Below are 12508 nucleotides of genomic sequence, written 5' to 3' on the forward strand. Positions count from 1 at the left end.
AATATTGGCACATAAGTGTACTCACCAAATGTAAACACACAATGATGATATTTGATATGTATATACATGAGGCATAACAATTTAATAGGCTTAACATAGGTAGTTTCATATTAGAAATGTAGGAAATATCAGAGGAATTGATTCCTTTCTGACTAGAGTAGGAAAAAAATTGTTACAAGTTGGAAGTTAGATTTGTAGAAGTCTAAAATCTAAAGCCATTAAATAGTCAGAAAGTGGTTTTAATAGCTGCAATTTATTCTGAACCAATTAAAATCAATAATAATGTGAAGAATGTTCAAAATTATTTTCTATGCTATGGCCATTAGATGCTGCAATTATCTGCACATTTTAGAATTTTGCAACGATTATAATGTTAGAAATGATTATTCTTACCTTTCACAGTGAAATGGAAATGGCATTGCTTCAAAGAGTATATGCATGTCACCAGAATAAAAGTCCAGCTTTTGTCACTAAAAACATGTTTGACTTTTAATATCAATTAAAAAATGTACACACATTTTAGATGTTCACACAATCGTCACTATGTGCTAAGTTTTCCACGCCACTGCAGTAAATGAGTGAGACAGATACATGAAACTGAAGTTACAAATTCTGGCATTAGGGATTGTCCAAAACAATTGATGCAGCAATGTAAAAGTAGGCACACACACTTGCTTTCCTGAAAAAATAAATAATTAAAGAGGAACAATAGAGTGATGCCTATTGGTTAAAATAGGATAGTTAGGTAGTGAAAAGGCAGACATTTGACAAAACAGAGCAAGGTTAGAAAGTATTGGAATAGTTGGTTGTCTATAGAATATTGGAATAACTAGCTGAATAAAACATTAGTCTCGTTAGGGTAGTGTTACAATCTGGGTCCTTCTATTGTTACAGATCGTGCCATAAACCCCTCTGACAATTTCACAAATGTGTGATTTCTAAGATAAAGATAAGTTTATCATTTGCTTTCAGAAATAGTCTTTAAACTATATAAAAATGTGCAAATATAGTAGTAGTACTCTGTTTTTTCTTGTAAACACATTTTAAATTATTATAATATGAATTAAGATATGTATACTTAGGCATTTTATCTGAGGAACATAACGAATTTTTATAAAGAATGATCTTACTGAATTTCACTCTTTTAGATAGAGGTAGGTGAGTGGCTAAATAATAAAAACAAGCTGGGTAAAATTTTAGTGTAAAATAATCATCAGTATTATCCTGAGTGAAATACCACAAAGTCTGGAAGTCTCCCAAAGAAGCACAATTTAAAATTCAGCAAATAATTGTCCCATTTTAACCTCTAGTGGACTGAAAACAAAACATAATTTCAAATATAATACTTGACTTATGAGGTTTTAAATTAATAGTCCTAAGAATCTTTAATTTAGAATATAAAAAATAACTTGAAAGAGTTGTCTCATCTTTTTTGTCTTTCATTTTATTCTCTTTGGCTCTTTATTTTATACATATATTTACTTGTGCACCCAAAATAATTTCTTCCATTTAATCTTACGTAATCATGTATTCCTAAAATTGCACTTCTTCTGGACCCTTTTGATTTCCTCAAGCAGATTTTGTAGATTTAGTAGGTGATTTTTCAGTAGAGTTTTATTCCTCTTTAAAAGTGTTAAAAATGCTAGGATTCACTCTGCTTCTTCTTTTTACCTCTTTCTCTTCTGGCTGGCTCTATATCAACAACATTATTTCAGATATTCAGTTTTTATGTTATTGCCATATTTAATTTGTTATACACGCTTCTCTAGTACTGAGATTTTATCCTCAACACACTCCCTCTGCTTGTAACATTTTTATAACATTTGAAGATCACTTTTTCACTCATTCTCCCAAGTTTTATGGCGACAATGATCTTGTATTTTTCTTGTCCTCCCTTCTCAAGACCTTTAGGGATGGTCTCTAGAACTTGTTTTACTTATTTATTTTTTCAACTTCAATTCATTTTTAATATCTCATTATGTTTGATCATCAAAATCTTGTTCTACTTCTTAATATTTTTCACTGTTTTAAAATAAAAAGATTTCTGCTTAGCTTAAATCCTAGGCTCCCCTCTCCTAAATTTTGCATGGTATTCATAACAATACCTCAGACATTTTATTTGGCCTATACATATTTTTTCCCTACTTTCATTATCTGATACCTATTTTTTCTGCCTCTTTGACTCTCCTCCCTTTAAAGTTGATTTCTTCTCCATTTCCAAATATATTCATGCTCTTCTCAACATCATTTCTGCCTGTAATTTCTTTTAAAATCTTAGCTCATTTGAAATTTCCCTATCGCATTAAAGAGTGAAATCAAGATAAATCCTAACAAAGTCCATCAAGGAGCACAAAAAAATAGCAGATTGTTCTCATGTGACTTGTATTTACGACAGTTGCTTAAACTGCAGCCTCCACAAGGCTTAAATGAGCATAAGTCAATAGTGGTTGAAATGCGATCCCAGTGTTTGTTTAGAGATGGTGTCCGAATTTATTCTTCGGCTGCTAAGACGATCTTTTCTTTTCGTGTGTGTGTGTGTGTGTGTGTGTGTGGCTATGTAGGTAAAGCTCATTTAAGGCTTTTAGAAAGTCAAAAGTCTTGAATAATAGGTATGGATAAAACTGAAAATTTGCCTTTGGCAAGACATATACATAATTGACTAATAAAGATTTGGGCCTCCAAATCTTATGATTTATAATGTCTACTTCTTTAATTAAAATGCATATTCTCTCAACAAAGATATAATTCATCTTGAATTCCACAAGGTATTTCATTCAGTTTTAGTACCAATAAAAAGTTTCAGCAACAATATAGTAATTTAAACATGATAGAAGTCTTGTTCAATCTCTGAAGTGAATTTTCACAATGTTCGGTGTGTTTTCAAATAGTTAGGATGTAAACAGGCAGAAGTTTTAAGAACCTTTGAAAGACCTACTGGACTTTATGCGTCTTTATGAAAAGACAGTTTTAGAAATTGAAATGGTCACAGCTTGACGACCTTGAATCACTCACTTGAATCACTCACTTTATTAATTTTAATAGCACTAACTACCTGTTATAATGTACTTTTGAAAGATTACAGGTACCCTAATGAATTTAGATCATATAATTTTGACCCATTTACTGTATTTTTCATTGAATTCTAAGTTTTAAATCATATAAAACCATTCTATAGCATTTTGGGACTATGGTAGCTTTTTGTGTTGCTTCTGCTTGGAAATTTTGGAAGAGAGATTGGTTATTTGTTATTTCTTCGCTATTTTCCCCCATTTATGAAATAAGAATATGAGACGGAAAATCTTACAAAATGTAAATGTAGAGTTATAATTTTCATAAGCAAATCAGATTTGAAATGTTAAATGTTTATTTTGTAGATTAAATTGGAATTTGTTGCATAAAATAGTACATATGCATATGAACTAATACATGAATAGGTTACTATTTCTTTTCAGGTACTGCATGACATATTTATATGTAGTCCTATATTTGCATAAAGTAAGTTTCACTGTTTTAGAATGAACTTATAAAATGTAATAGTATATGCTCTGGAGTTAAATTTCGTCATATTGACCTAGATCCTTTTGATGTTATAATTACTTAACTTCTAATTATGATTAAAATGTTGATGTAACTTTACATGTAATCTGTGCATAACATACTAATACAATTCAGCTATCAGCAATGTCACATGTGTTGAACACTCTGCGTCTGTGGTAACTTGACAATCACCTCCAAGACATGTAACTAACCTGCCCTGGCAAACATTAGCTCACAAAGGCACTGGGCTGCCTGTTCACTTTAGGGCACTATTTTGTTTCCGTAGCAACAAATCAGTGCAGAAACAGTTTTGAAGTGGTCCCTAGTGTCATCCAGTAGAGTTCACAATTAAGTTTTCTTGTCCTCATAGCATTATTGTCACCTTGATAATTTGAGGACTTTTAATCATTTTTCTTTAAAATTTCAAATTAAATCTACATCTGTGAAGAGACGCTGAAGTTCTAGGCCTACAGTCATAATGTGTGTTCAGAAGTCACTTTATAAGTTTGCCACCGTTGCTGAGGAAACTCAATCCTGCTTGAGTTGAAGAATACTCAATTAACCCCGTGGCTTAGCTTTTTCTCTGATTTCTACAAAGTTGAGTTTGTAATAACTTTTGTTCCAAATTTATTTCACCTGAGTCATTGTCTTAGCATACTCCTCAACATTGAGATACATTGTTTCCATTATTTTTCAATTCTGTGAGAAACAAACAAACCAAATTACAAAACTTTAACAATCTGTCAGAGACATATCCTAGTATTTGGTTTCCCATAATTCCAATTATCACGTGACTCTTTCAGAGTTGCTTTAATTCACTCTGTAGTAGTCTTTCATTGCCAGCCATCACTAACCTTCATACCTTAGGTTGGTAGCTTTTTATTTGGGCATATCATTGTTTTCCATTTATAACCATCAATGGCATCATGTTCACCAGATATCAGTGTAGTTCTTTCCACATAAAATTCTGTCTATTGAAGTATTGAATTTGCTGTCACGCTTTTCTTTTAAGCATTCTGTGCTATGTTCTGTTCAGTGTCAGTGTCTTTAGTTCTGATTTTTCAATTTTGTCCCTCTCCTTTTCCTTGACTTGTTAGTCTGATCCAACCTCTTCTACCTCATCTGATGATTATCAATATGTTATGGAAGCTAAACTACAAGAAATGATCTCCATACGTAGGAAGGTAGTCCTACTGGACTTTACTTTCTATTGCTAACTAGAATCCATCTAAGTTTTTCTTTTCATTTATAAAAATTATGTTACTTTTATTTATTGATAATCGACCATCTGTGCAGTTCAGTGCTTCAGGAGCTTAAGATTGGACAATGGCAGGTTTGTGTTCAAACCATGCACAGTCTGCATGTTACATTTGGCTGATTTCATTGCTCATAAATAACTCCAATGTTTTGCTGATGCTTGGATGTAACAGGCCTTTGTAGCTGACACATTTCAAGCAATGCTGTTCAGCTGCCTGTTTAAAGAAAGTTTATTTTTTGAAAATTACATTTGCGGTTGGTAGTAGCTTGCTTTACATTTTATTTCAATTTATTAAGAGGAAAAGTGTTAACCAAATGTTACATTTCAGGTACATTCTTCATCTTTCTTCACAGGCTGAAGAAAGACATGGGAACATTGAAGAACGTATGAGACATCTAGAAGGCCAGCTTGAAGAGAAAAATCAAGAACTTCAAAGAGTATGTATATGAAGCACCCCCCCCCCCAGTCATCATTTTGTGGAGTTACACTCTACATACAGGAAAGGAATATCTTTCTTGATTATGGGTTATATTTACAGTCTTATGGCTATGTCCTGTGCATTTTAAAGGAAAAAAATTTCTAACAATTTAATCAAGACAGACATAAAATTAAATCCAATTTTAAAACTAAAAAACTTATAAAAACAAACTCAAATGGTCTTATAAATGATTTTTATGTCAAATTCATTCAATTTTTCTTGAATGTAAGGCCAGGCAAAGAGAGAAAATGAATGAGGAGCACAACAAAAGATTATCCGATACTGTGGACAGACTTCTGACTGAATCCAATGAACGCTTGCAGCTCCACTTAAAAGAAAGAATGGCAGCTCTGGAAGAGAAGGTAAATCTCACAAATGTTCAGCAATGTTCTAATGATCATGTTTGTTTTATATCCCGCTGTCATCACTGTATCAGTCAGATGATCCTTTTACTTTCTTTAATTTTAAGAAAAATCCTGATACATTCTTAGAAGTGAATGAATAGTTTCTGTAAAAATGTGTAAGATCAACTTTTAAGTGAATAACATATGCTGCATGGTGGATAAATCTTGCACATTAGCATAATCATATGAAAGAAATGTTTTAAAATGTGCTACACTTTTGTGATGAAAATGTTCCATTTATCCTTCTCATGGGATACAAAGTCAAGAGTGATAAGACAAAAAGAAATGTTTTAGGGGTGTGCAGGGATGTTTGCTTTGAATTATTCAAATATTTCAGGTTACTGCATCTATTAGTATGCTAATTACTACACTCAGTTTAATTTTACTCTATAAATTTGAAAAGAATGTACTGTTTTAAATCACTCTTTGTAGTACTATAAGAACAGTATAAAGCTTTTACAACAGTCATACTTTTACAGCAATAATTTTTTAAAATATCTCTGAAGCCACTTATTTCCACATGTCATGACATGTAACGTTAGTTTTTTAAATAGCTAAAATTTCATTATTTCTCTAATAATTTAGCTATTATTAGAAATTATCAATTCCGTGTTTGAAATAGAAGTCCAGAAATAAAACTTTTAAAAAATATGGTCTGATAATTTCTTCTTTCTTGAGATAATAAAAGTGAGTTCATCTGAATTCTTTATAACACTTCTAGTTAATATTTAGCTTGTCATTCACTTTTTCTTGTTTGAAGAGCAACCTAATCATTTCCAACTTTAAAAAAGCTGAGAAGATGCAAACAAAAATAGCCTGAAAAATAATGTTTATTCCATTTATCTATCCAAGTGTTACAAAATAACTTTTCCTATGTAAATTATGTATTTCTCAAAATATTAATATGTCACGTTTAAAGATTCTGTTGAAATTTGTTTTCTATGGAAACCAAGAAATAGATGCACAAAGGGAGAAATCAGAGAAGATTCTTGAGTGATAAAAAATTAACCTATATACTTAATTATTTTCTATTTTATTTATTAATTCTTCTTTTTTCTTTTATGTAGAATGTTTTAATTCAAGAATCAGAAACTTTTAGAAAGAATCTGGAAGAATCTTTACATGACAAGGTATTATGGGAACTTACATTTCGCCTATTTTTCTATTTCATAGGGTGAATGTTTTGTTGTAAAACAGACTTGATAATAAATAATTTCAGAATGTTATCCTTTTAAAACAATTTTAACTTTATATTATACATACAGAAAGCTTGATGAATTTTTACAAACCAAACAAATCAACCCTCTGGAAGCCCCCATCTTGTTCCCATACAATCACTACTCTTATCCTAAAGGATAACCACTGTTTTGACTTCTAACAGAAAAAAATTGGTTGTGACTTGTTTGAGGTTTATATAAATGGAATAAAAATGTACACACTAATTTGTGTCTTGTTTTGAGATATTATTTTAGCAGAAATGTATTAAGTACCTTTTATGCAGAAGAATTATGCTAAGCTACATATTTGCAAACATGATCCTAGTTCCAAAGTAGCTGGAAAATCTAACTGAGGAGAGAGAACACACCTTTGACAGAGCACTGAGTCTCAGAGTAGCAGATGCCAAATGTCAAAGGTGTGACATAGACAGTAAGAGCTACATCATACATTGCTGCTATAAAGAAGGCTTCAAGGAAGTGGGACTTGACTAAAATTGTAAGAAAAGGTAGGACTGTGTTGCAGTCCTTTCAAATACAGAGCATATGGCATGATCACAGATGCTTGGTCGGGGAGGGGGTGAGTAGTGAGTTTGGTATCTTTAATAATAATAGGCATAACAATTTGGCTGGAATCAGTTATTCCTGTTGCAGGATGTTTGGTAGAACAGGCAGATAAGGACTAAATTATGAAGTGTTAAAAATTGTAATTGCTAATACATCTTTTCCTCTTTCATTAGCCTGTAAAATACTTGTTAGCAATTTTGTCTCATTTCATTTTGTTTAGCATAGGCAAATAAAATAATATAAAATTACTAACTTAAGAAATGGTCTATAAATGTGTGTTGAATAAGTGATGGAAGGAATGGAAAGAGAGAAGGGAGAGGGAGTGTTAGAGAGAAGAAAGGAAGGAAGGAGGAGAGGGAGGGAGGGAGGAAGGAAGACCTGGCAAGAGTATGGCATATGGAAGGCATTGGAAAAGATGAAAGAATAAAGATTAAAAAGAACAATTGTACACTTAATCCTATAGAATGCTACATATTATGGTGTTAATTTAAAAAATAGCTATTTGGTCCTGCAATCAGGTTGTACACAGTCTTCCAAAAGATAGATCTTCTAGAGCAGTTCAATATGGCACCTAGAAGATAGCATCTAATTCTTTCTGAAGCAGTTCAGAAAGTCTACATGAGGGAGATGACATTTCATCAGGCTTTTGAAGGCACATATGATCTTAACAAAAAGAAAAGAGTAGGGCAGAGGCCAGAGCATATGCAACAGTGCAGAGAAAGCACAAATGATTGATATGCTGAATCACCAGAAGTTTGCTGTGACTCATATATGTTTAAAGAACTAGGTTGTGACCAGATTGTGAATTTTGGACTTGATCTCATTGTGCAATGTTATGTCATCCAAAGCTCTGTGTGCTCCTGGCAAGATCCCCAGAACCCACTCCCCTGCCACCTACCCCGGCCTTGTAGCTTCAACAATCTGCCTAAGCAACCAGCAGTGCTAATCATTCTGTGCTTTGCATCCTGGTTCACGTCAATCGCTAGAGGAAGCAAATTACAGGTCATACATCATTTTTTAATATCATCCCATACAGCTGAACACATTTTCTAGTCTAACCATATCTCTTATAAATCCTCAAATTTCTACTCAATTATATATAATTAACAATCCATTGTTAGCATAAGCCACTGTGTACTCAATCTCTTCTCTCAGTGTTACTCTTCAGCATCTTGATCGCTAAAATTTGAAGTTCCTAAGATTGTCCTTGGATTTCTTCTCTATGTTCAGTCCCTGGTCGTCTCCTCTGATCTTATGGATTTAAATACCATCTATAAGTTGAGCACTTCCAATTTAGATCACCTACTGGATCCTCTCCTCTGAGGGAGTTTGTGTATTCAAGAGCCAACTCAATATCTCCATTTGCACGTGTAGGCATCTCAAACTTAACAAGTCAATCTCCTCCCTGCCCCCAAAACACCACCACCTAACCTAACCACCATTGATAGTAGTCTTCTCAGTAAATCACACCTTCTTTACTTTGACTTAGTTACTCCTGTTAAAAACCTTGGAGTTATCCTTGATCCCTTTCTTTATCTCACACCCCACAACCAGTCCAACAGAAAATTCTATTTGTTCTATCTTCAAAATATAACCAAAATCCAACCATTCTCTCCCAACACCATTGTTGTCCAAGCCATAATTCTCTTGCTGATTTTTTTAAAGAACAGTAATAATTTTATTTCTTCCCCACCTCCCAATCCCATTCAACAGTCAGTTTCACAGTCATCAGAATGATCATGTCACCTCTCTGCTCAAAAATCCTCCAGTCATTTCCTATCTCACTCAGAGTAAAAGCCAAAGACTTTTTAAAATGGCTTATAAGACCATTCAAGACTGCCCTTCCAAAAACCTGCAACCATACTTTTATCAGTCTTTTTCCTGTCTTCCTTCTTAACCTCTCCAGTCTAGCCACACTGACCTTCTTGCCCTCTGCTGCACCAAATAGACTCCCACTAAGGAGCATTTGCACCTGCTCTTTCTCCTATCTGCCATACCTTTTCCTAAGACATTCCCATCTGTTTAACTCCCTCCTTCTCTTTAGGTCTTTGCTCAAATATCGCTTTATTGGAGAGCCCTTCCATGAGTGTCCTATTTTCTCCTTCCTACCAACATTCTATGGACCCTGTTTATTTATTGTCTTTTCTACTAGATTGTAAATTATATGAGTGCAGAGAACTCTATCTTAGGGCCTAGCACACCAGAGGTGCTCAGTGGATATTTGTGGAAATAACAAATTAATTAATAAATACTATAAGAAATTGGTGAATATTTTTAAGCAAAGAATTCATTTGATCATACATACATTTAAAAAATGATACTTGTAGCAGAAGCATGTGTGTAGAAGAGATGGAAGGAAGCACCACCTCTGAGGAAGCTGGTAAAATTATTCAGGAGAAAGGTAAAAAGCATGTAGAGTAGGATGGTAGTAGTAAGAATAAAAAGGGCAAATAAGAGAAAAATCCAAAGGCCACACTGACAAAAACACATGGTGAGCGAAGTAAGTCAAGTAAAATGTGAAGCATTGGCCACTAGGAGGGGGAAAATAGCAATAGAAAATCTAGAAGGACACTGTAGACATTTATAACAATATGAAAGTTATAATCATGAAAATAAAATTAAGTGCTTACGTGAGCACTTAATTAAGGCCTCTAAGACAACTCCTATCTTGATAGATTTACAGATCAAACTGATAATACCAATCTGAAAAAAAAAATCATCAGATACACAAATACTTGTACCGCTATCAAGCTAATAATTTTAACTCATATTAGGTTGTTTACTTTGTGTCGGTAATATTTTTTCTTGTCATCCTTTTAATCCAGTCTTCTTTCTCCTTCACTTGTATGTCCTTCAACCCTCACAAAATAGTGGAAATCCTTCACTTACCGCATAAATAAGAACTTTTCTTTATTTTTAAATTAGCTATGGTTTCTACTTTGCATTTTAAAGTAATGTATACATAGCTGGCCATGACCTTAATATTCCTATATGTTTGCAAAAATTTAGAATTAGTGAATGTCAGGGCATATAGATAAATTTTTATTGATTTCTGCTGTTCACATTTTCTAATCTTTCATAAAAATATATCCATCAGTTTTCTATTTTTAAAAAGCCATTAAGCTTCATAGCTTGGTTTATCATAATTGAGTGTTGGTATTATTGGCATATGCATATCATCTGAATAACACTTCTTTGATTTTTAGGAAAGGTTAGCAGAAGAAATTGAAAAGCTGAGATCTGAACTTGACCAACTGAAAATGAGAACTGGCTCTTTAATTGAACCAACAATATCAAGGTAACATTAACTTAAAAGCTTATCTATATTTCACTAAAAATCAATATGTACTTCCTTATGGTTTCACATCTCCTCAAATAAAATAAATAAATACCTCCTATTGCTCAGCAGTTATTGCCCTATTTTGATTCCCTACCACCGATTTACAGTTTTTACACTCAAAAATAATTCTCTAATTTAGAAATCCTTTCTGCTGATATGCAATAAAAATTTAAATTATTACCTTTTATATTTTGCGTTTAATTATATAGATAGAAATACATAAAAGATTCTCAAATGAAGAAATGGAACTGTGTATAAGGAGATTCCATCTCATTCCAGGAAGGGGCATTGTTCCTTTTATCTATATGCAGAAATGTTTTCAATGCTTAACGCTACTGAAGAAATATCATTGACTATGGTCACTTAGCATCTGGCTATTTTGTTAAAGTAATTGAAGATAAAGAGGGAGGGAGAAATTACACATGGTAAAAAAAAAATTCAAATAAATTTAGCCGTACTCATCTACTTTTACTCAATAGCTTATCTTAAAAGAAAGAAGCAATGAGAAGATTGTTTACTCGACAGACAGACAGATTGATCTATCTCAATGTCACGTATCATTTTCTTTTGTGCTTAAGGCCTTTTCTTTAAAGTTGATAAGAAACCCTAGATGAATTTACTCATTTGATCATTTATTTACTAGATAACACAACAATATCAGCTATTTGAAACTTATGACCACCACAGAATTCTATAAGTCAGTTTTTCTTGGTCTTATGCTTATCCTAAGAATATTAGCTCCACAACAGCTGGAATTTTTATCTGCTTTGATTACTACACTCAGGACCTAAATTTAGAAAAAGAAAATAAACCCGGTATGTAGTATGCGCTCAACAGATATTGTTGAATGAATTAATATCTAGTAAAGCATTTTTCAGATACTCAAATGAAAAATCAAAGTTAAAAAAATGAAATCCTAAAGGTGCTTGTATTCTCTTCAATATAGGTATTAATAAAAGCAAAATTCAGTATTTTGAGTATTTCTACCTTCAGTTTAGTATAATAAACACAGTTCTGCAGGCATAAAAACACCCAAAGAACTTTGAAATATGTAGGTCTTTACTTTGGAAAATTATCTTTATTTTTCTAAGTGTTTTATTATGATTTATTTATCTGAGCTGAAATGATTAATTCAGTGATATACTTTCACATGGTGATGATGATGCTGAAGAAGGAGGAGAAAAATAGCTGATAAAATATCAACAAAGTAAACAAGCAGAATGAGCATTATCCAATCAACAAAATAAATGCATTTTTACAGGACAAATGGCCACTTCGTTGTCTTTTTGACCCTTGGTCTCAGAAATGCAGAGTCATAGAAGTGTTGTCTAAACGCTCAACACTGCAGTGAGTCATCACAGGCAGCCTAAGGATGCAAAATTTATCCACAATGGAGGATCCTCAGGGAAGCTTGGGAACCACATACAGAAAAATTGTAGTAGAAACTACATACGGTAGATTGTAGTAGAAACAACGCTAGACCAAGAATAAGAAAACTGATGTTCCTAGGTCTCAGACACACAATTGTTAGTTGTTTGATTTTAGAAAATCCATTTTTCTTTAATAAGTTCAAATTCTATGTATATTTTTACATGAATTATATAAAAAATGATATTTTTATGAGTATCGCACAAGTTTGCTTTGCAAATAAAATGCGGCAACTGAGCAAAGGGGGTTTTGAAAACAGTAAATCACATCTTAAGTATAAAG

The 12508-nt window shown here is 32.7% G+C and overlaps 1 protein-coding gene across 24 annotated transcripts in view; it reads left to right on the plus strand.

The window, feature by feature from the left end:
- The window catches only part of PPFIA2 (PTPRF interacting protein alpha 2), a 450745-nt gene that overhangs the window by 344872 nt on the left and 93365 nt on the right, over nucleotides 1-12508 (plus strand). For 13 of the 24 annotated variants that reach the window (XM_070507223.1, XM_070507235.1, XM_070507226.1 and 10 more), the window contains 4 exons: nucleotides 5149-5232; nucleotides 5504-5635; nucleotides 6745-6807; nucleotides 10665-10756. In XM_070507223.1, coding sequence (XP_070363324.1) covers nucleotides 5149-5232; nucleotides 5504-5635; nucleotides 6745-6807; nucleotides 10665-10756 — 371 coding nt within the window. Of the gene's footprint in view, nucleotides 1-4634; nucleotides 4722-5148; nucleotides 5233-5503; nucleotides 5636-6744; nucleotides 6808-10664; nucleotides 10757-12508 lie in introns of all 24 variants that reach the window. The other 11 variants (XM_070507232.1, XM_070507216.1, XM_070507215.1 and 8 more) reach the window with 1 other exon arrangement.

Source organism: Equus asinus, chromosome 4, assembly GCF_041296235.1.
Source record: "Equus asinus isolate D_3611 breed Donkey chromosome 4, EquAss-T2T_v2, whole genome shotgun sequence".
Classification (NCBI taxonomy): domain Eukaryota; kingdom Metazoa; phylum Chordata; class Mammalia; order Perissodactyla; family Equidae; genus Equus; species Equus asinus.